General features: G+C 46.6%; 1 protein-coding gene across 1 annotated transcript in view; it reads right to left on the reverse strand.

Moving 5' to 3' along the window:
* Positions 1-25,233, reverse strand: part of vwa5b1 (von Willebrand factor A domain containing 5B1) — a 308,019-nt gene that overhangs the window by 259,327 nt on the left and 23,459 nt on the right. The window contains exons 3-5 of the mRNA XM_085967564.1: positions 23,370-23,589; positions 14,197-14,351; positions 13,116-13,247 (exon numbers count right to left, since the gene is read on the reverse strand). Of these exons, the coding sequence (XP_085823690.1) occupies positions 13,116-13,247; positions 14,197-14,351; positions 23,370-23,589 (507 nt within the window). The remainder of the gene's footprint in view (positions 1-13,115; positions 13,248-14,196; positions 14,352-23,369; positions 23,590-25,233) is intronic.

Consider the following 25,233-nt stretch of genomic DNA (forward strand, 5'->3'; position numbering starts at 1 on the left):
CCAGCTTGGCTCAGTGGTAGCACTCTCACCCATGAGTCAGAAAATTATGGATTCTAAGACCAATTCTAGGGTAACACTTCAGGGAGTGCTACAGTCTTGGAAGTGCTATCTTTCAGATGAGGTGTCTGCCTGTTCAGATGAATGTAAAAGATCCCACGGCACCTTATTGAAGATTGGAGGAGTACAGTAGTATAGTGGTTATGTTACTGGACTAGTAATATGTGGGGTTACGGGGATCGGGTGGGATATGTGTCTGTGCAGGCTCGATGGGCCGAAATGGCCTCTATCTGCACTGTGGGGTTTCTCTGTGAATCTGAAAGCCTGGACTAAAAATCCAGGAGAACATGAGTTCAAATCCAACCATGGCAGGTTAAGAATTGAAAAAGTGTCTGGAAATAAAAAGCTGGTATCAGTAAAAGTGACCATGAAGCTATCGGATTGTCGTAAAAATCCAACTGGTTCACTTTAGGGAAGGGAGTCTGTTGTCATTACCCACTCTGGCCTATTAGTGACTCCAGACCTACTCCAATAGAAGTGGCCCAGCAAGCCCCTCAGTTGGACCAGCCCACCTTGTCGGAGCAACCAGGGATAGGTAATAAACTCTGGTCTTGCCAGTGACATCCGCATCTTGAGAAAAAATGTTTTTAAAGAGCAACAAGTTGTTTTGGTCCCCTGGTCAGCATTCATCCTTCACTCAACACCAGCAAAACCGACAAACTGTTCATTTATCTCTTTGCTGTTTGTGGGTCCTTGTTGTGTGAAAATTGGCTGCTCTGTTTGGCTACATAACAGCAGTGACTGCATTTCAAAGAAATAATTTGTTGGTTGTTAAGTGCTTTGAGATGTCCTGCAGATGTGAAAGGTGCTATATAGAATGATAGAAACTTACAGCACAGCAGGAGGCCATTCAGCCCGTCGTGCCTGTGCTGGCTCGTTGAAAGACCAGTCGTGCTCAGTCCCACACCTCCCGCTTTTTGTCCGTAACCCTGTAAGTTCCTCATCCTCAAGTACCTGCCCAACTCCCTTTTAAAATTATTTATGGAATCAGCTTCCACCACCTTTCCAGGTCGAGCGTTCCAGATCCCGACAACTCGCTGTGAATTTTTTTATATAAATGCAAGTTGGATTCAAAACTGGCTCGGAGGCAGGAAGCAGAGGGTAATGGTTGATGGGTGTTTTTGTGACTGGAAGGTTGTTTCCAGTGGGGTTCCGCAGGGCTCAGTACTAAGGCCCTTGCTTTTTGTGGTATATATCAATGATCTAGACTTGAATATAGGGGGTATGATTAAGAAGTTTGCAAATTATACTAAAATTGGCTGTGTAGTTGATACTGAAGAAGGAAGCTGTAGACTGCAGGAAGAACAGTGGCAAATGGAATTCAATCCGGAGAAGTGTGAGGTAATGCATTTGGGGAGGGCTAACAAGGAAAGGGAATACACATTAAATGGTAGGACACTGAGTAGTGTAGAGGAACAAAGGGACCTTGGAGTGCATGTCCACAGATCCCTGAAGGTAGCAGGCCAGGTAGATAAGGTGATTAAGAAGGCATACGGAATACTTGCCTTTATTAGCTGTGGCATAGAATACAAGAGTAGGGGGGTTATGCTTCAACTGTATAAAACACTAGTTAGGCCTCAGCTAGAGTACTGCGTGCAGTTCTGGTCACCACATTACAGGAAAGATGTGATTGCACTAGAGAGGGTACAGAGGAGATTTACAAGGATGTTGCCGGGAGTAGAGAATCTTAGCTATGAGGAAAGACTGGATAGGCTGGGTCTGTTTTCCTTGGAACAGAGGAGGCTGAGGGGAGACCTTATTGAGGTGTATAAAATTATGAGGGGCCCAGATAAAGTGGATAGAAAGGACCGATTTCCCTTAGCAGAGGGGTCAAAAACCAGGGGGCACAGATTTTAAATAATTGGTGGAAGGTTTAGAGGGGATTTGAGGGGAAATTTCTTCACCCAGAGGGTTGTGGGGTCTGGAGCTCACTGCCTGAAAGGGTGGTAGAGGCAGAAACCCTAAACACATTTAAAAAGTACTTGGATGTGCACTTGGGATGCTGTAACCTGCAGGGCTACGGACCAAGAGCTGGGAAGTGGGATTAGGCTGGATAGCTCTTTGTTGGCCGGCACGGACACGATGGGCCGAAATGGCCTCCTTCTGTGCTTTAACTTTCTATGATTCTATGATTCTTTCTTTATAGACCAAGATCAATATTTTATGTGTTTTCACATATTAATTCAGGAAGGACTGCTGGGAAGAGTCACCTCATTGGCAGCAAAGGGAAGACATCACACCAGTTTGGTAAAACATGAACAAATAGTCAATGTTTATATAGTCTTTGTATAAATGGAATGTGTCAGGGACTAATGGGTTGTGGGAAATTAATCACTCATGTCACAGCTAACATAACTCACTCACACCTGAGCCAACTTGTGAGCTCAGCAAAACTCATGCCACTCGCTAGTTTATTATCAGTAACCCATCAGTCTCCAGTCTTTATCCTCCTGTTTAAAAATGCCTTGTCAGTTTTGTATTAGAATGTGATTCATCTTCCTTGCGAAGAGAAACTGCACATTTAGAATCTGTCATTTTTCTCTAATAAAATGAATAGGCGTGCTTCCAAACAAACCAATTCAAAACTAGTCAAAGGCACACGATGGAAGATGGTTGTGGTGGTTGGAGGTCAATCATCACAGCACCAGGACATCGCTGCAGCAGTTCCTCAGGGCAGTGTCCTAGGCCCAACCATCTTCAGCTGCTTCATCAATGACCTTCCCTCCATCATAAGGTCAGAAGTGTGGATGTTTGCTGATGACTGCACAGTGTTCAGCGCCATTCACAACTTCCCAGATAATGAAGCAGTCCATGCTCGCATGCAACAAAACCTGGACAACATTCAGGCTTGGGCTGATAAGTGGCAGGTAACATTTGCGCCACACAAGTGCCAGGCAATGACTATTTCCAGCAAGTGCGTGTCTAACCACCGCCCCTTGACATTCAACGGCATTACCATCGCCGAAACCCCCACCATCAACATTCTGGGGGTCACCATTGACCAGAAACTTAACTGGACCAGCCACATAAATACTGTGGCAACAAGAGCAGGTCAGAGGTTGGGTATTCTGCGGCAAATGTCTCACCTTCTGACTCCCCAAAGCCTTTCCACCATCTGCAAGGCACAAGGCAGGAGTGTGATGGAATACTCTCCACTTGCCTGGATGAGAGCAGCTGCAACAACACTTAAGAAGCTCGACACCATCCAAGACAAAGCAGCCGCTTGATTGGCACCCCAACCTCCACCTTAAACATTCACTCCCTTCACCACCGGCGCACCGTGGCTGCTGTGTGTACCATCTACAAGATGCACTGCAGTAACTCGCCAAGGCTTCTTCGGCAGCACCTCCCAAACCCGCGACCTCTTCCACCTAGAAGGACAAGGGCAGCAGGCACATGGGAGCACCACCACCTCCAAGTTCCCCTCCAAGTCACACACCATCCTGACTTGGAAGTATATCGCCGTTCCTTCATCGTCGCTGGGTCAAAATCCTGGAACTCCCTCCCTAACAGCACTGTGGGAGTACCTTCACCACACGGACTGCAGCGGTTCAAGAAGGCAGCTCACCACCACCTTCTCAAGGGCAATTAGGGAAGGGCAATAAATGCTGGCTTTGCCAGCAATGCCCACATCCCATAAACGAATATAAAGAAAAAGTGTCCTGTTTTATGGGAACGTGTGTCAGATTTGCTCAGTTTTTTAAATCTATTCATTCACAGGATATGGGTGTTGCTGGCAAGTTTGGCATTTATTGCCCATCCCTGATTGCCCTTGAGAAGGTGGTGGTGAGCCGCCTTCTTGATTGAGTGGCTTGCTGGGCCATTTCAGAGGGCAGTTAAGAATCAACCACATTGCTGTGGGTCTGGAGTCACATATAGGCCAGACCAGTTATGACTCTATTGTTAAGTCTGTGTGTTATATTGAGAATTATTACACAGACCACAAGAGTAAACTTTAACAGGTCTTTATTAGTTGAAGGTCAGGGCGGAACTGCCCAATAAATCATTACACAGCACTTATATACCGGTGTGGTCACCGCCGGTATTACAGTATACAGCAGCCAAGACAAAGTAGTGCAACCCCCAAATAGTTCTCTTAAAGGTGGAACGGTTACATACACTACAATCCTCCCTTTTTAGGTTAACAGTATATATTCCCCATTAAACATAACATCATAACATATATACACAACTTCATGTAAAAACAGTTCACAGATTCAGTCTCTCTGGAGGCTTCCTGACTCGGTCCGGATAACGCCTCGGTGGTGTAGTAGTTTTCGGTGGTGTAGTAGGTTCTTTTGGCAAGGTCGATTCGGCTTGAATGCCCGTGTCGGGTTCATCTGGTTCCAGTATCACCGGATCGGAGGTAGATACTATGGGTATCTCTGCTTCATCATTAGGCGTATAGAGTTGTGGTGTAGGTTGTCCCTTTTTGGATGACGCTATGATCTGGTCAGCATGGCGCCTTATTATGCTTTCACCAATGTCCACGGTATACATCAGCGGTCCTAGTCGTGTGCAAATAGTTCCAGGCTGCCATTTCTCGGTACGGTAGTCCCGGGCCAAAACTTGTTGACCTATCTGGAAGGTTCTAGTTCGCCTTTCATTCATGCCTTGAAATTGTCGGTTCTCTACGTCCCTTCTGATGTTTGGCTTGATCAAATCCAGCCGGCATCTTAGTCTTCTATTGAAAAACATCATGGCGGGAGTTTGGTTTGTGACCGCATGTGTTGCATTCCTGTACGCCAACAAGAAGTTATCTACCTTATGTTGTAGATTTATGTCTTCATTACCCATGGCCTTTATGGCCTTCTTGAAGGTCTGGACAAACCTTTCAGCTAATCCATTGGTGGCGGGATGGTATGGGGCGGACGTGTAGTGCTTAACCCCATTGTTTTTTAAGAACTTCCTGAATTCTTCGGACACAAATTGCGGTCCATTATCAGAGCAGATCTGTTCCGGCAGCCCATTCCTGGCAAATATGGTCCTTAATACTGTGATGGTTTTTTCCGTGGTGGTGGAGGACATCTTTATTACCTCCGGCCACTTGGAGTGTGCATCCACCGCGATTAAGAACATTGAGTCCATAAATGGACCAGCAAAGTCGATATGTACCCTTTGCCATGGAGATGAGGGCCACTCCCATGGATGCAGAGGAGCTTGTGGTGGGGCATTTTGGACCTTCTGGCATCCTAGACAGCTCTTGGTTATTTCTTCGATGTCTCCATCGATACCTGGCCACCACACAAACGCTCTGGCTAGGTTCTTCATTTTCACTCCACCCAGATGCCCCTCGTGAAGCTCCTTTAGCACTTTATGCTGGAGTTTGGGTGGAATCACCACTCTGGATCCACACATCAAAGTTCCTCGGCACACTGAAAGCTGTTCTCTTCTTTGCGAAAATGCTGGCAACAGTGGTTCGCCATGTGCTGGCCATCCCTTCACCGTTAAATCATAAACTCGTGAGAGAGTCGGGTCATTTCTTGTTTCCTTTTCGATCGTAGAATTTGTTACTGGTAGACATTCCACTATGGTTGAGTGGAACATCTCCACTGGGTCCACTGTAGGCGCCTCTTCTACCGTTGGCAACGGTAGGCGCGATAAACCTCAGCATTCCCATGCTGTTTCGATCCTTTGTATTCTATGTCATATTGGTGTGCCCCTAGGAAAAGGGACCACCTCTGTAGCCTTTGCGCTGTCATAATGGAAACGGCCTTTTTAGGGTTGAATATGGATACCAACGGCTGGTGGTCTGTCAGCAGTATAAACTTCTGGCCCTGCAGGTAATGATTAAACTTCTTTACTCCCCACACCAGGCTGAGAGCCTCCCTATCTATCTGAGCATAGTTGCGCTCAGCGGAGGTCAATGATCTGGATGCAAATGCGACTGGCCTTTCCGAGCCATTTGGCAACTTGTGTGAGAGTACTGCTCCAATACCATAAGGAGAAGCATCACAAGCTAAACGAATAGGTAGCGTTGGGTTGAAGTGAGCCAACACTTCCTCTGAGGTGATCAATGTCTTGCTTTTGCGAAAGGCCTTCTTACAGTCCTCGCTCCACTTCCATGGTACTTCTTTCTGCAAAAGAGCATTCAGCGGGTGCAGCACCGTGGATAGATTTGGCAGAAACTTATGGTAATAGTTAATCAACCCTAGGAACGATCTCAACTGGGATACATTTTCCAGAGCGGGAGCCTTCACAACAGCTTCGATCTTGTCAGGTGACTTGTGCAGCCCCTCCTGGTCAATGACATGACCACAGTACGAGATCCGTTTCTGAAAGAACTCACATTCCTGGCGATTAACTCGAAGGCCATATTCCTTCAACCTGGTGAGCACCAGTTTCAAATTTGCAAGGTGTTCCTCATCGTCATCTCCTGTAATCAGGATATCGTCCAAGTAACATTGAGTGCTTGGAATTCCCTGTAATACCTGCTCCATGGCCCTCTGCCAAATTGCTGGAGCCGAAGCCACTCCAAAAACCAGTCTATTATATCGATACAAGCCTCTGTGCGTGTTGATTGTGAGATACTGGCGCGACTCTTCCTCAACTTCCATCTGTAAGTACGCTTGCACCAGGTCTATCTTGGTGAAGCGTTTCCCACCAGACAATGAAGCAAAGATATCCTCAATCCGCGGAAGCGGATATTGCACCGTGTGAAGCACCGGATTAACTGTGATCTTGAAGTCTCCACAGATGCGGACCTTCCCCGGTTCCCCTGGCTTGTTACTCGATGAACGCTTCATGACGGGAACAATGGGCGTGGCCCACTCACTCCAGTCCACCTTAGACAGTACTCCTGAACGTTCCAGCCCTTCCAGCTCAGCTTCCACAGCAGGTCGTATCGCATAAGGTACCGGTCTGGCTTTGAAAAATTTTGGGTTTGCATGTTCTGCAATCTTGATTTTTGCCTTAATTCCTCTCAGTGTTCCCAGTCCCTGTTGGAACACCTCTTTAGCCTCATCCAATATTCTGGACAATCGTTCAGGTTTGACATCTTCTTTTCCGGAATCTACCGTTATTGCGTTTAGGGAGTGCCAGTCCATATTTATTTTCCTGATCCACTCCCGTCCCAGAAGTGGTGGACCTCCCTCAGGTAGTACATATAAGTCCATTCCTTGGTGTTCTTTGCCCTTGTGTATCACCTTGACTTTTATCTTTCCGATGGGGTATACTTTTTGCCCCGTGTATGTCTGCAATACTATCCCCGTATCCCGTAGGGGAATATGTTTGAATAACTTTTTGTAATCTTGCTTATTCATGACCATCAACGCCGATCCAGTGTCCAATTCCATCTTCACTTGGACTCCTGCTATCTGCAGTGTGACCCAGATAGTTTGTCGGTCAGCTTCCTTACTCACGTTGTGAATTCTCAGACTACCCAGTTCCTTGCTGTTGGAGTCTGAATCCGAATTCTGTTCATCCGAACTCTTCTCAGCCACCTTATGTACCTTTCTGCACTTTTCCTGTGGTGACTTTTTGTTGCTGGTCTTCTTTCCTGACCGGCATACTTTAGCTATGTGACCAAGCTTGCCACATTTTCTGCATTCCTGGTTTTTAAACCAGCATTGGTTCTGATCGTGTGTTGTCTTCCCACAACGATAACATTTCGTTGTACCCAAAGCCATTTGATCTACGCTGAGTACCGCTGCCTTCAGCTGCATTTCTGCAGTGCCTCTCGCTGCGGCTTCGTGCGATGCTGCAATAGTGACAGCCTTATCAAGTGTAAGATCATTCTCTTCAAGCAGCCGCTTTTGGGTTCCTTCTTTCGACAATCCACACACGAATTTGTCTCTCAGTGCCTCTGTCAGGCTTTCCCCAAACTGGCAGTATTTCGCTAGCTTACGCAGTTCAATTAAGTACTCCGCGTTGCTTTCCTCTTTCAGTTGCGTTCTCACATAAAATTTAAATCGTTCCGCTAACATCAGCGGTGCGGGGTTCAAATGATTTTTCAGGACAGCAACAATTTTAGCAAAAGTCTGATCCACCGGTTTAGCTGGTGATAGAAGATGCTTCAATAGCCCGTATGTCTTCGCACCCATTGAGTTTAGTAAGGTTAGTGCTTTATCTTCATCTGATATTTTATTTGCCTTACAATATATCTCTATGCGTTCTACATACGTGGCCCAATCTTCAACATCGTCTTCTTCCACCGCCTATGAAAATGGCGGCTTCCCGCGTTTGCCTTTCTCCCCTGCTGGCTGTAATGGCGATTGCCGTATTGCTGCGTTCGCCCTCCCCAGTGGTTTTCAAATCTTGCCTCCCAGCCCCTCTTGCAGTCCGGTCCTTTCCCCCTGCTGCGGCTGAGTTCTCCGCGGTTTTTTATTTTTTTTTATTTTCTCCCGCGCCTTACGCTGACCCGGTCGCTGCGCCTCGCGGCCTCGGTAGCTGCCCGGCCTTTCTCACCGGTCGCGGTCGAGCTCTCTCTCGACGCTGTTGTGTCTCCCAGCCCGCTTGCAGCCCGGTCTTTTACACCGGCTGCGTTTGCATTCACTGCGGCTCCCGTGCGTCTCAGCGCCTCTGGCCCCGACTTTTCACCGCGGCTCCCGTGCCTACGCTGCCCCAGTCTCAGCACCTCTGGCCCCGACTTCTGTCCGGCTCTTTTCCCCGGCCGTGGTCGAGTTCTCCGCCCTTATATCCTCCGTTTTTTTTCCTCCCCTACTTCACAGTCAACGTGGCCGACTCGCTTCTCGTCGCTGATCGGCTTACCCACCACCGTGATAGAAGGGATGATCACTGCCTGTTGCTGATGGAAGGCCTCGTGTCAGAATTCTTCCTTTGCTCTGCAGACCCGAGTCTTTTCTCAGCAGAATGATGAGGGCGGATGCCTCCTCTCGACGCCCGTTAAACTGCCTTGGATGTATCTCTGCCGCAGGGTAAGATCGTACTCGTCGCCACTGTTAAGTCTGTGTGTTATATTGAGAATTATTACACAGACCACAAGAGTAAACTTTAACAGGTCTTTACTAGTTGAAGGTCAGGGCGGAACTGCCCAATAAATCATTACACAGCACTTATATACCAGTGTGGTCACCACCGGTATTACAGTATACAGCAGCCAAGACAAAGTAGTGCAACCCCCAAATAGTTCTCTTAAAGGTGGAACGGTTACATACACTACATCTATGACCAGGTAAGGATGGCAGATTTCCTTCCTTAAAGGACATTAGTGAACCAGATGGGTTTTTACATTAATCCAATAGCTTCATGCCCACCATTACTGATACAAACTTTTTATTCCAGATTTATTTAATTAACTGAATTAAAATTCACAAACTGTCATGGTTGGATTTGAACCCATGTCCCTGGATTACTCGTCCAGTAACATAACCACTGTGTCACTGCGGCAGCATTCTCAGCCAGCCTTATGCATTTAGATCAGGATTTCAGTGCCTAACCTAGGCTGAGCCTTGGGTGTAGTGCTGGTGCAGTGCTGCATTGTTGGAGGTGCCGTCCTTCAGATGAGATCTTAAACCAAAGACCCACCTGGAATGTTAAAAGTTTGGTCGCACCCTCGATGTATGCCGCCAAAAACCACATTAACTGGCCATTCATCTCATTTCTGTTTGCGGGACATTGCTGGCACAGAATATCACAAACAAGTCATTGCACTTCAAAAGTAATTCATTTGTGAAGCACTTTGAGACTTTTTAAAGTCATATGTAACTGCAAGCATATGATAGTTTACACCAAGATGATTATTTTGACATAAATGCCTTAGACCTGCATTCTCCACTTGGACTAAATGTGGTGAAGGTGGATTGAGACATAGTTATTAAAATGCAAATTAAAAGCTAAAACTTACTGCTGGTGATAATAGCAGATGAACACTTGATGCTCAACATTGTTTACTGCTTCCAGCAAAGGAGCAGAGGAAACATTAATAACTCTACTGATTAATATTTTTTTCTCCAATTTTCTGTGCTCCTCGCTTAAAGTCGCTGAATTTTCAGAGTACAGCTCATTGGGAGTGCTGCATTGAAATGACGGCAGCAAGTCAGGAACTGGGCCTAGTTCTCGGCCTCCTGCCTCTATTACTGCTGACCTCAGGGACCATCAGGAGAGGAGTGGCAATAACCAGTGGGGCAGTGGCAAAGGCCCACTGACAGCCCTTGTTGAGTGAGAGGGTCCAGTCACTAACCTTTCCTTGCCCTCAACTCAGTCTGAGTCCTGTTGACCCTCTAAAGATGGAATATTGTGGTTTTGGACACCAGATAATCAAGCTCACAACAATGATATAGTTTAATCATTTTTTGAACTGCACTGCAAAATACAGAAAAAGTTAATAGTTGCCTCAATTTCTGAGAACAAAGCTACAATGTCCTGTTCTATTCTGTTCTAACAGGCAGTGATGCTATTCTGTTGTGTTCTGTTGATAGTCAGTGGCTACGCTACTTACTTTTATATCTAACGAACCACAAAGTCTCCTGGTTGTCACATGGGGTACCATTCTCTGTCTCACTTGGCGTACAAAGATTATCTGCTGATGCACCCTCTTTACACAAGTGAAACAGAGCTGAATCAGGACATTGGTCCTATTAAATACTCGCACCAACTCAACCAAGATACCGTGTCACGCCGTTAACAGAGGTACCACATCACACCGATAACAGAGATACCGCGTCACACCGATAACAGAGATACCGGGTGACGGCGATAACAGAGATACCGCGTAACGGCGATAATGGAGATACCGCGCCGATAACGGAGATACCGCGTAATGCCGATAATGGAGATACCGTGTGACGGTGATAACAGAGGTACCGTGCCACGCCGATAACAGAGATACCGCATAACAGCAATAATGGCGATACCGCGCCACGCCGATAATGGAGATACTGCGTAACGGCGATAACAGAGATACTGCGTCATGCCGATAACGGAGATACCGCGTCACGCCGATAATGGAGATACCGCGTAATGGCGATAACAGAGATACCGCGCCACGCCGATAATGGAGATACTGCGTAACGGCGATAACAGAGATACTGCGTCATGCCGATAACAGAGATACCGCGTCACGCCGATAACAGAGATACCGCATAATGGCGATAACAGAGATACCGCGCCACGCCGATAACGGAGATACCGCATCATGCCGATAACGGAGATACCGTGCCACGCCGATAATAGAGATACCGCGTCACGCCGATAACAGAGATACCGCGCCACGCCGATAACGGAGATACCGCATCATGCCGATAACGGAGATACCGTGCCACGCCGATAATAGAGATACCGCGTCACGCCGATAACAGAGATACCGCGTCACGCCAATAACGGAGATACTGCGCCACGCCGATAATAGAGATACCGCATCATGCCGATAACAGAGATACCGCGTCACGCCAATAACGGAGATACTGCGCCACGCCGATAATAGAGATACTGCGTCATGCCGATAACAGAGATACCGCGCCACACCGATAACAGAGATACCGTGTCACGCCGATAACAGAGATACCGCGCCACACCGATAACAGAGATACCGCATAACGGCGATAACACAGATACCGCGCCACGCCGATAACAGAGATACCGCGTCACGCCGATAACAGTGCCATCTTTCTGCTACGAAATTACTCAGTATTTTGAATAAAAATGAATGGTAGTACAAGAACATACTGGCCAGCATAACAGAATCTCACTGGGTGACAGTAATAGCAAAATGTTAACATAGGAACAGGAGGAGGCCACTGAGCCCCTCGAGCCTGTTCCGCCATTCAATGAGATCTTGGCTGATCGGCGACCTAACTCCATATACCCACCTTTGGCCCATATCCCTTAATACCTTTAGTTATCAAAAAGCTATCAATCTCCAATTTCAAATTAACAACTGACCTAGCATCAATTGCTGTTTGCAGAAGAGAGTTCCAAACTTCTACCACCCTTTGTGTGTAGAAGTGTTTCCTAATTTCACTCCTGAAAGGTCTGGCACTAATTTTTAGACTATGCCCCCCTAGACCTAGAATCTCCAACCAGCGGAAACAGTTTCTCTCTCTCTACCCTATCTGTTCTCCTTAATATCATGAAAACTTCGATCAGATCACCCCTTAACCTTCTAAATTCTAGGGAATACAACTCTAATTTGTGTAATTTTAATGATCTATGTACCTGGACCCCCAAGTCTCTTTGGATCTCCACTGTTTTTAGTTTTTCACCATTTAGAAAGTACCCTGTTCTATCCTTTTTAGGTCCAAAGTGGATGACCTCTCATTTGCTTACATTGAAATCCATTTGCCACAGTTTTGCCCATTCACTTAATCTGTCGATATCCCTCTGTAATTTTACGCTTTCACCTACACTGCCGACAGTTCCACCTATCTTTGTGTCATCAGCAAAGACTGGAAGAATTTATATTGTTACGCAGCAGTACAAGGTTTGGGTCATATTCATTCACTGATCGACCATATTCATTCATTGTCTTATCGTCCTGCTAGTCATAGGGCATACGCTACAACCCTAAAGTAAAATTTTGCATTCAATCTTCGGGAATCTTCTGCCCACTTAAAACATGGCTCCACCTTCTGGCGATTCAGCAAATGTCCCTCTGTGGGACGGGCATCCTACCCTTCAGAACTAATAACCCCTGACCCAGGAAAATGGTTTGGTCATGCGGGGTGAGAGCAGCAGGTGGAAGTCCCACCTTGACCTTCCTCCGGTAGTGAACCCGCACCAGAGGAAAATTTATCCTGGGAATTGGCGGGTTATTGAATTATAGCACCAAAGCCAAGTTCAATCCTGTTCTCACCTGATTTGTGCACCTGCGCTTTAACCAGGAGTCACTCGATCGGGATCTGATGTAGGACAACTGAAGCCAATTGCAGCACTACTGTCACCTTAACTAACACCATTCATTTAACTCAAGGATTGATGTGTTGACATCACTGTAAGCTGGGCAATACTACAGGTTGTATTACAAATTAAGCCATTAGGGTATCCATACTATTATTTCTCTTTTAATATAAAATTTACTGTTCAGCGGGCAAGATTCATCAAAATACATTAAATCAAATAATAAAAATCTGAACTGAAATAAAAATGAAATGTTTCCCTACCACTGGGATGGATAATGATTTCCACAGGCCTGTCAAAGGTGTGTTTCTCAGCCAATGTGATCATCACACTGGAAGCACAGAATGCTGAGGGATCTGCATCAGCTCGTATTGAGTGCGTCGGACTTTCTACACCTGTGGAACAGTAACAATTGGAGATTTAGTCAGGGCAATGAGAATGAAAAGAAGAGGGTGTGAGGAGGCCGAAAACGGTCAAAGAATTCAGCAACGCCGGGGATGTGGAGGTTCCGCCGAACTTAACTGTAGGACCTCATTAACATTGTTCGGATCCGTTTCCCGCCCGGCAGGTGGCCGCATTGCCGGCCTGGCCAGCGGCCGGTGGGAACCCTTGATAACGACCTTCTCCTGCCCATCGTTGTGGGCCAAAGTGTTTCTGGATATTCTGCAGCACAGATTATTTTTAACTGATGTTCCATCCTACCATTCCTTGAATTTTAATTGAATGTCTTCCCTCGCTCCTAAAAGCATTAACTCATGGTCGATTCTCTCCTTACCCTACTTTCTCCCACAAACATTTCCCACAGAGCTATTGGGCAGTCTCTTGCAGCAGAGACACCTGATGAATATTCCATTCTGTTGTTGAGTGGGTTCTGAAGTAATTAGCAGTGTTTCCACTGCTGCTCTGCTAGACCAGCGAACTCAGCACAGACTGAGAACTGAAACTGGGGATAGTCAGTTCTGTGCTGGGTATTTTAGACCTGAGCCATCTGTCGCATCCACCCCTGTCTATATTGATAGGACATCTTTTCAGCTAACCTTTGCAGTTTCTGCTCTTGGGTGGCTGGCTGTTCAGCAGTTATTTTTACCATTGAAAATTGCACAGCAAAAGGCAATCGTTGCATTTAAAACAACCCAGTCACATCCATAAGCAGACATACTTAGAACATACATGCATTATTTTTTTTAAATACCGACCCCTCCTTATCCTCCTCCCCCCGCCCCCTTCCGCAGTTTTAGAGTGGATAAAAGGTGGAATGGTGGCAGGCTTACTGTAACCGTCTGTACATTCTACACAACATTAGGGTCTCTTTACTTGAATATATGGAATGTTTCATACTCTGACCTGCCAGTAAGCAGGGTGCTCGGATTTCAAGCTGGAAACTAAACTCGTACACGGTAGGATTGGTGACCTCATCGTCCAAGAGCTTTGCCAAGCAGAACTGGTTCCTGCTCTGCGCTTGATCCGGAGAGCTGAAGCCACACCGGTGTCTGTCTTTGCTGGCAACAAATGTGTTTCAATGTTCAGGTTATTATCAGCAGCTTGATATGGCATTCTATATTTTTAAAAATAAAATCTAGTAACAATCCCCATTTCTCCACTCTATTTAATATTATATAATATCACAGTTTGAATGGTGAGTTTGTCCATCAGTACGGTGAAAGATGCCAAGATTGTAAGTATTCCTGTCTTGTTCCTCTGAAACTTCAAATACACTCTTCCCTTCCCTGCATCAGTCAAGACCCATTGCACTAACTCATTCTCCAACACTAACTCCTTTGCTCTGAAGACCTCACAATTGTGGAACTCTTCATATCCCTTTGACCTCCCTCCTGCAGTCTGCAGGCATATAAAACTCAAGCGTCAGGCCTCCTAAGCACTAATATTTGATATTTTTAAATTATTCATTCTCGGGATGTGGGCGTCGCCGGCAAGGCCAGCATTTATTGCCCATCCCTAATTGCCCTTGAGAAGGTGGTGGTGAACCGCCTTCTTAAACCGCTGCAGTCCGTGTGGTGAAGGTACTCCCACAGTGCTGTTAGGGAGGGAGTTCCAGGATTTTGACCCAGCGATGATGAAGGAACGGCGATATACTTCCAAGTCAGGATGGTGTGTGATTTTTGAACAGCGAGCCATCTCATGGGTGCATGTGATGGAATTTGCACTTGGAGTTGTCTTTAAGTTGATGAATTTCCATAATTGACATGAGTCATCCATGGTGATTGGAAATGTTGCTGTTGTGTTACGTGGCTACATTGGAGTTCATGAGTACAGTACTGCAGGCTTTGAGTGAACATAGCCATGAATGAGGGAGCCCGATGCTTATAGTATTCAAATGAGTACACAGCGACGGAATCACCACAGCCAATGAATACAGATGCTGTAGGATATGGAAGACGTTTGTACAATAATGGGACAATTATGAAGTTGCTATGGGAATAATAGAAAAGTTACAACAGCTACATTCCTTACATTAAAGATGAGGCACTTGAGGCCTGAAACACTGTCACTCAGGAAAACAATGCAGATCTACAAACAATAGACAAAGTTCAAGAAACATTGATTTCCATATGAGAGTCATCTATTTAATTCCAGCGATCAGGCTTCTGAAGTGTCCACAGACAGTTATGTGACAGTGTTAAAGGCACAACAGACTTATATAAGAGTGCAGCAATAAAGGACTCCCTCATTACAGAACATTGTGTTCTGGATAAAAATCAACAGCATAAGAGAGAGGCCACTGAGGGGCCTTGTTATGGGACTAGAAAAAGCAGTAAACTGAAACACTACGAAACTAAATTTAAAAGAAATCACTGGTTTAACTGATAAAGGAGAACCAGTTCATGCAGCTATTAAAAAGACAACAGACCAGAGTATGGTGAAGAGAAGCCTGGTATTAAAATGGAGCAAAGGTGGAGTTCAAGATTAAGACAGGTGACAGGTGGTCAAAATCCTCCCTCCCTAACAGCACTGTGGGAGCACCTTCACCACACGGACTGCAGTGGTTTAAGAAGGCGGCTCACCACCACCTTCTCAAGGGCAATTAGGGATGGGCAATAAAATAGGACACTGAAACAAAATGATGGGCAGAAATCAAAAAGCAGCACAGTAAACATGAATTCCAGTAATGATTTGGTTACATAGGAACAGGAGTAGGTCATTCAGCCCCTCGAGCCTGTTCCGACATTCAATGAGATCATGGCTGATCTGCGACCTATCTCCATATACCTGCCTGTGTCCCATATCCCTTAATACCTTTGGTTAACAAAAATCTATCAATGTCAGATTTAAAATTAACAATTGATCCAGCATTAATTGCTGTTTGCGGAAGAGAGTTCCAAACTTCTACCACCCTTTGTGTGTAGAAGTGTTTCCTAATTTCACTCCTGAAAGGTCTGGCTCTAATTTTTAGACTGTGCCCCCTAGTCCTAGAATCCCCAACCAGCGGAAATAGTTTCTCTCTATCTACCCTATCTGTTCCCCTTAATATGTTGACAACTTCGATCAAATCACCCCTTAAATTTCTAAATTCTAAGGAATACAACCTTAATTTGTGTAATCTCTCCTTGTAACTTAACCCTTGGAGTCCAGGTTGTTTGCAGATTACAGAGTAGGAAGTGAATGGGCACTGGAGAGCGATGTTAATAACACTAAATTGAGGAGCACAAAGAAATCTCCTTCGTAAAAAGGTTTATAAAAATGAGAACGTAAAGAGTGAATAGATCCAGCCAAAGTGATATTCTGGAATCAGCAGACAGGCATCATGTCAAAGTAGAGTTGATGATCATTCCTATGGAAGTACAACCAATTTTAGGTTTGAAAGCATGTGATAGTCGTAATATAAAATGCTGGCACAGCAGTGTGAAGACTTGTTTGAAGGATTAGGCTCCTTATGGGTGAGCACCACACACCTGTTGAGGAAAGCACTCAACCAGTATGGCATGTGTACAGAAAGGTGTCATTTCCAGTACAAGATAAGCTCCAAACAGCACATAATCACATGGAAGCGATGGATGTAATCACCATAATTAATCTCCCTTATTTTAACCTGGTGCGGGAGTGCGAGGGTCAATGCTGGAGCCGCAGAGTGAGACCCGGGCCATTCTAACTCCCAGGCCACATTTAAATCTTGCCACGCTGATTCCTGCCCGAAGCCAGCAAGGGATGACATGGAAGCTGGTCAGCAGGAGTGGGACTTTGGGTGGTAGGAGGCCCCCAATAGGTGCCCAAGGGAATGGTTCCCAGCAATTGAGGGGAGGGCTCGGGTGGACTCCTGCTCTTCCTGGCCTACAAGGAAACATTCAAAACCTTTTAAAATTATACTTACCTGGGCCTCCTCTGGCCCTAATCCTGCTGATGCGCCTCAATAACTTCAAGACTCAAAGTTAACTGAATAAAACAAGGCTTTTATTAGCAAAGAAAGATGCCTGTGGCTTCACCTAGCATTCTGCTGTTCTGCTGCAAGACAAGCCTGGGCTTGTCTTAAGTAGGGCCAGGTATGGGCGGAGCCGACACATCCAATGGGGAGAAAGGGGGCGGTGCACTATATACAATACAAGGTAAAACACCGGAGCAGGCAATACAATTTATGTAGTTAAGTACAGAGTCTGATGAATGACATATTTCATCACATTCACCCCTTCTACAGATTTAGTCTGTCCGGGGGTGTGATAGTCCTCTGTGACCGACGTAACAGTTGCGGTGCCGCGTAAAATCCAGGCCCAAGATCACGCTCACACATAAATCCTTCATAATTAACAGTTTAAAATTATTATATACAGTGCCTTTAACGGACAATCGTACTGCGCAGTAACCCACAATAGTCGATATCTGGGTTTTGTCGGCCATAGAGATCATGCCCTGAGTAGGGACTATAGTTAGAGAGAGTCGTTGTACCAGATCAGGGTGAATGAAGCTCTCCGTGCTCCCGCTGTCAATTAAACATTTAACCTTGCACCCGTTTACCTCGATGTCCACCATCGATTTGGATAGTGGGTGCGGTCTGGACTGGTCCACTGTGATCGACGCCACTGTAGGGCCCTGATCGGGACAAGATGGTGGGCCACACGGGGCCGGGTAAGATGGCGTCCACGATGTCTGCTCGCAAGATGGCGGACCCCACGAGGTCGGACAAGATGGCGTCCAAGATGGCCGCTCCCACGGCGCGCACGCGGCGGTGGCGGTTTTGCCTGCGGGGTTCCCTCTGCACACCTTCCCAAAGTGCCCCTCCTTACCGCACTTACAGCAGGTGGTGCCTTTCGCCGGGCACAGGTTCCTGGTGTGCTTCGGCTGCCCGCAGAAGTAGCATTTGGGGCCCCGATGCGTCGCGGCGGTCGTAGGGCTTCTGGGGGGAGAGCAGGGCCCCGACGGTGTTGGGCTACCGGGCGGGGAAGCAGAGGCAGAGTGGGCCGCGCGGCCTGACGAGTAGGAGTCAGAGTTCTTCTGAGCCACATCCAGCGATCGCGCTGTGTCCACAGCCTGTGTCAGATCTAGGCCCATTTTCTCTAGCAGTCTCTGCCGGATGTACTTAGAGCTAAGGCCTGCGATAAAGGCATCCTGAATAAGCTCGTCTGTGTATACCGTGGCTTTCATGTCTTTGCATTTGCAGTCTTTGCAAACGTGACTCCAGGATGGTTTGTTGCCTCCCTGGTGCCAGGGTCAAGGATGTCACTGAGCGGCTGCAGGGCATTCTGGAGGGGGAGGGTGAACAGCCAGTGGTCGTGGTCCACATTGGTACCAACGACATAGGTAAAAAGAGGGATGAGGTCCTGCATCAAGAATTTAGGGAGCTAGGTAACAGATTAAAGGGCAGAACCTCAAAGGGTGTAATCTCTGGATTACTCCCAGTGCCACGTGCTAGTAAGTATAGGAATGGGAGGATAGAGCAGATGAATGCGTGGCTAAAGAGTTGGTGTAGGGGGGAGGGTTTTACTTTCCTGGATCACTGGGCCTGCTTCTGGGAAAGGTGGGACTTGTACAAGTCGGACGGGTTGCACCTGAACCAGAGCGGGACAAATATCCTTGCGGGGAGGTTTGCTAGCACTGTCGGGGGGGGTTTAAACTAACTTGGCAGGGGGATGGGATACAGAGGGAAGCTGAAATAGGGGGGGATGTGCTGCCAATTATGGAGGAAAAAACAAGTCAGCTTGGTAGACAGGGCAAATATATAAGGGCAAGGCTGGATGGCATCTATTTTAATGCAAGGAGTCTTGCAAATAAGGTGGATGAACTGAAGGTGTTGATAAACACATGGGAGTATGATATTGTTGCTATCACGGAGACATGGTTGAGGGAGGGGCAAGACTGGCAGCTCAATATTCCGGGGTACAGAATCTTCAGGCGAGACAGAGGGGGAGGTATAAGAGGAGGGGGTGTCGCAATATTAATTAAGGAGTCAATTACTGCAGTAAGGAGGGATGATATATTAGCAGGGTCCTCTAATGAGGCCATATGGGTGGAGCTTAAAAACAAAAAGGGGGCAAGCACTTTGCTGGGAGTGTACTATAGGCCTCCAAACAGTCAGGGGGAAATAGAGGAACAGATATGTAGGCAAATCTCAGAGAAATGTGCAAATAATAGGGTAATAATAATGGGGGATTTCAACTTCCCCAATATTAACTGGGATAGTCAAAGTGTGAAAGGCTCAGAGGGTGTAGAATTCTTAAAGTGCATCCAGGAGAGCTTTTTGAGCCAGCATGTAGAAAGTCCTACAAGAGAGGGGGCGGTACTGGACCTAATTCTAGGGAATGTGGCCGGCCAAGTGGAAAAAGTGCTAGTAGGTGAGCACTTTGGTGATAGTGACCATAATATGGTAAGATTTAAGGTGGTCATGGAAAAGGACAGGGATGGGCCGGAAATAAAGGTTCTAAATTGGGGGAAGGCCGATTTTAATAGGATAAGGCAGGATCTGGCCAAAATGGACTGGGATCAGCTACTTGTAGGAAAATCCGCATCGGAGCAATGGGAGGCTTTCAGAAGGGAGATTGAGATCATACAAGGGCAACATGTTCCCATAAATGTCAAGAGTGGTTCCAAAAACCACAGGGAACCGTGGATGTCAGGGGATATACGGGAATGGATTAGGAAAAAAAGGAGGGCTTTTGGTAGATACAAAAGGCTAAAGACGGAGGAAGCCCTAGAGGAGTACAAAAAGTGCAGGGGGATACTTAAAAAAGAAATTAGGAGATCAAGGAGGGGCCATGAAATAACACTGGCGAGCAAAATAAAGGAAAATCCGAAGATGTTTTATAAGTATATTAAGGGTAAAAGGATAACTAGGGAAAAAATAGGGCCCATTAGGGACAAAAGTGGCAATCTGTGTGTGGAGCCGGAAGATGTAGGAGGGGTTCTAAATGAATTTTTTGCATCTGTTTTCACTATGGAGCAGGACGATGTAGACATAGAAATAGGGCGGGGGGACTGTGATATGCTCGAACATATTAACATCGAGAGGGAGGAGGTATTGGCGGTTTTAGCTGGCCTAAAAATGGATAAATCCCCAGGCCCGGATGAAATGTACCCCAGGCTGCTGTGTGAGGCAAAGGAGGAGATTGCGGGGGCTCTAACACATATATTCAGGACCTCTCTGGCCACAGGGGATGTGCCAGAGGACTGGAGAACCGCTAATGTAGTACCATTATTCAAGAAGGGTAGTAGGGAAAAACCGGGGAACTACAGGCCAGTGAGCCTAACATCAGTGGTAGGAAAATTACTGGAAAAAATCCTGAGGGACAAAATTTGTCTCCACTTGGAGAGGCAAGGATTAATCAGGGATAGTCAACATGGCTTTGTCAAGGGAAGATCATGTCTGACTAATTTGATTGAATTTTTTGAGGGGGTGACTAGGTGTGTGGATGAGGGTAACGCAGTGGATGTGGTATACATGGATTTCAGTAAGGCCTTCGATAAAGTCCCGCACAGGAGACTGGTCAAGAAGGTAAGAGCCCATGGAATCCAGGGTGCCTTGGCACATTGGATACAAAACTGGCTTAGTGGCAGAAGGCAGAGGGTGATGGTCGAAGGTTGTTTTTGTGACTGGAAACCTGTGGCCAGTGGGGTACCACAGGGATCGGTGCTGGGTCCCTTGCTGTTTGTGGTCTACATTAATGACTTGGATATGAATGTAAAGGGTATGATCAGTAAATTCGCGGATGATACTAAAATTGATAGGGTGGTAAATAGCGAGGAGGGTAGCCTCAGTCTGCAGAACGATATAGATGGGTTGGTCAGATGGGCGGAACAGTGGCAAATGGAATTTAACCCGGAAAAGTGCGAGGTGATGCACTTTGGGGGGTCTAACAAGGCAAGGGAATACACAATGAAGGGAAAGACCCTAGGCAAGACGGAGGGTCAGAGGGATCTGGGTGTGCAGGTACACAGATCCCTGAAGGCGGCGGAACAGGTGGATAAGGTGGTAAAAAAGGCATATGGGATACTTGCCTTCATTAGCCGAGGCATTGAATATAAGAGCAAGGAGGTTATGATGGAGCTGTATAAAACACTGGTTAGGCCACAGCTGGAATACTGTGTGCAGTTCTGGTCGCCACACTACAGGAAAGATGTGATCGCGTTAGAGAGGGTGCAGAGGAGGTTCACCAGGATGTTACCAGGGCTGGAGCGCTTCAGCTATGAAGAGAGACTGGGCAGATTGGGTTTGTTTTCCTTGGAGCAGAGGAGGCTGAGGGGGGACATGATTGAGGTGTACAAAATTGTGAGGGGCATAGATAGGATGGATGCTGAGGAGCTTTTCCCCTTAGTAGAGGGGTCAATAACTAGGGGGCATAGATTCAAGGTAAAGGGCGGGAGGTTTAGAGGGGATTTGAGAAAGAACTTTTTCACCCAGAGGGTGGTTGGAGTCTGGAACTCACTGCCTGAAAGGGTTGTGGAGGCAGAAACCCTCACAACATTTAAGAAGCATTTGGATGAGCATTTGAAATGCCATAGCATACAAGGCTACGGGCCAAATGCTGGAATATGGGATTAGATTAGACAGGGCTTGATGGCCGGCATGGACACGATGGGCCGAAGGGCCTCTATCCGTGCTGTATTACTCTATGACTATGACTCTATGACACTTTTAGGGTGACTAGAAAGTCCTCTAGTGACTCTCCAGGTCGCTGTGTGCAGGTAGCAAGCAGGTGCCTGGCGTACACCTCATTGATAGGCTGCTGATAGTGGGCCTTTAGAATGTTGCAGGCATCCAGGTAGGTGGCGGCGTCTTGGATGAGTGGAAAAACCCGGTGGCTTACCCGATTCTGCAGGATCCCGAGTTTCACATCTCCGGTGGCTTTAGAGGCTGTGACGGCTTCGGAGTTGGCCATAAAAAATTCCAAGCACTGGAACCAGTGTCCAAACCATGCCGATGCATCCGAAGCATGCGGGTCCAAATCCAAGCGTTCCGGTTTCAAAAGTTGATCCATCGTTAAAAGTTTGCTAATAAAATTGATGCGCCTCAATAACTTCAAGACTCAAAGTTAACTGAATAAAACAAGGCTTTTATTAGCAAAGAAAGATGCCTGTGTCTTCACCTAGCATCCTGCTGTTCTGCTGCAAGACAAGCCTGGGCTTGTCTTAAGTAGGGCCAGGTATGGGCGGAGCCAACACATCCAATGGGGAGAAAGGGGGCGGTGTACTATATACAATACAAGGTTAAACACCGGAGCAGGCAATACAATATATGTAGTTAAGTACAGAGTCTGATGAATGACATATTTCATCACACCTGCCTCCCACCGGGTTTTGCTGGCAGGTCTAGCATAGCCACGATCCTCAGTTACAATCACATTGGAGTTCAACTGACATCATCGGATCCCAACATTTCAATATTAATGTGGCCCCCACCTGCCTGCAAAAATCCGGTTGAATGCTGCCTTGATTTCAAGGGCAGTCACTCTTACCTCTCCTCTGGAATTCAGCTGTTGTGTTCATGTTTGGACCAAGGCTGTAATGAGGTCGGGAGCCGAGTGGTTCTGATGGAACCCAAACTGGGCATCAGTGAGCAGTTATTGGTGAGTAAGTGCCACTTGATAGCACTGTCGACGATACTTTCTATCACTTTGCTGATGATTGAGAGTAGACTGATGGGGCGGTAATTGGCCGGATTGGATTTGTCCTGCTTTTTGCAGACATGTATACGTGGGCAGCTTTCCACTTTGCTGGTAGATGCCAGTGCTGTCGCTGTACTGGAACAGCTTGGTCTCCACAAGGACTGTGCAGGGTTACTCCTACACATGCTATCATAGACAGATGCCTCTGTAACGGGTAGGTAGACAGGGCCTCCATGTCTCCGGCCTTGCTGGGTTCTTCAGATGATTTCGGCCTCCCTCGCACCTTCCCTGGCACCTCATTAATATCTGGGCCATGAAGTCATCCAGGTGCTCACCTTGCCATCAGACAATTAACTTGAATAAAACTGATCTAACCAGCTAAACAAGACTGATTCAAACTTTAAAGTAAATTGATAATTAGTCTGCACTGCAAGCTCAAACAAAATCTGACGTGGCCAATCTGAAATTTACCTTTTGAGCTGATTTTCGACTGAACTTTGTACGTCTGTGCCAGAAGAAACCAATTTGGGGACGTACACTGATGGAAGCAGCAGCCTGACTGTACCATTTGGCAGAGTCTGTAGTTCCAAGGACGTGTTGATTAGCACAGTTACAGTTTCAAGCGGCGGGATAATGCCAAAGTTCACTGCAAATACCGTCCTCTCCAAATCTTCATCCAGCACTAAGCGACCTGTGAGAAATAGCAAGTCAGGGTTTACTCAACTAAGAGAATTTTTGTTTCAAATTAAATATTACGCAATACTAACTATGCCTGAACAAGCATTTCTAAACATTTAACTAAATATATGAATTATATTTTATTCAATGATTGTTTTTCCAAATAACTAAACAGAACAATGATCATGCAGTTGACAGGACAGTAGTTTTATTGACTAATCATAGGGTCATTATTTAACTTTTATTTTGGTAAATTGATGTAAATCTAGATGAGACATGAAATAAATTGGATGCAAGATAAGCTCCTCCCACACGGCTTGAACAATGTGCCTTAACCCTGACTCCTGGAAGAGCTGTCTCCAGAGCAACATGTGGCGTTCCATTTAGTCCTTAGTCACGTCACAGAGCGCGGATATTAACTCCAGGCGGGAGCTGTGCAGGCAGGGGCTAAGGCGGGAAATGAACCGAACCGACCTCATCAGTGTGAGATATCAGGCCTCTTCTGTGTAGGCTGTGTAGACCCTGTGAAGGCCCCGCCCACAACCAGTGTGAAGCAGTTGGCTAGTGGGGCGGGAGCGAACACGGAGCTGAAGTAGGCCGCCAGCAGGGAGCGAAGGAATAGTTCCAGCCGCGGGTAAGTGGCAGGGAGGGTTTTATGAGGGCCTTGCGGGGGCAATATCGGAGGTGGTTAGAGAGCCCGGTGCAGGGAGGCCCTAAACTCCCCTTGTGGGGCGGAGGAAAGTTAAAATGTAAAAAGCCACAACGGCGTCACCGCACAGGTTTCTGATTAAAATAACAGGACCCTGATGATGTAATTTGAATCCCGTTCTGCATATTTAAAGAAGGACCCCTCTGATTTCCAGCAGGTGTCCTTCCTGCCTGATCAGAACAGCAGCTTAAACGGAACCTGAGGAAAGAGAGCAGGTCCTCGGCAGTAAGCCCAGTGAATGATTTTAACTGCCCACCCACCCAGCTTCCTCCAGCCAGGCAGTAAAATCACCTCAGGTCTTTGTTGTGAACATCCATTCATTAGGATCATAAGATTAATTTCACTCAAGACCCTTAGAGAGAAAAGACTTCTCCATCTGAAAGATTAAATTGTAGCTCATGTCTCTTGGGTGAAAATATTCTTTCAAATGCAAGACCACCTATATTTAATTTACAGTGATCAAAATCATTTTTAACTTGATAATTAATGATTGCAGTATAAAGTACTAAGTTATGTTGGAGTTAAAACAGGTCTTTGGCCACATGTAGGTTCCAGGCTGCACTGAGTGAACTGACCTGTGCTGGGATGCAGTACCAGTGCTAAAAGTGGCTCAGGATGAGGGGAAATCAGCTAACAGCTTTCCAATGACTGACGTTGCCAAGTGTCGATGCTTAGACATCAGATGAGAACAGACGGGGCAGTCAATAGACAACCAACGCTCGTGGGCTCACCCATAAATAATTGTCATTCAGGTAAATCTCACTGCGTGTGAAATTGTAACAACAGTGGATGCCTTCAGGAGAGGAGAGAGAGGAGCGAGAGGGAGAGGAGAGGAGAGGAGGGAGAGGAGAGGAGAGGAGAGAGAGGAGGGAGGGGAGAGGAGAGGAGAGGAGAGAGAGGAGAGGAGAGGAGAGAGAGGGAGAGGAGAGGAGAGGAGGAGAGAGGAGA

Source organism: Somniosus microcephalus, chromosome 25 (genome assembly GCF_052327205.1).
Source record: "Somniosus microcephalus isolate GS21.2 chromosome 25, FLI_Smic_1.0, whole genome shotgun sequence".
NCBI lineage: Eukaryota > Metazoa > Chordata > Chondrichthyes > Squaliformes > Somniosidae > Somniosus > Somniosus microcephalus.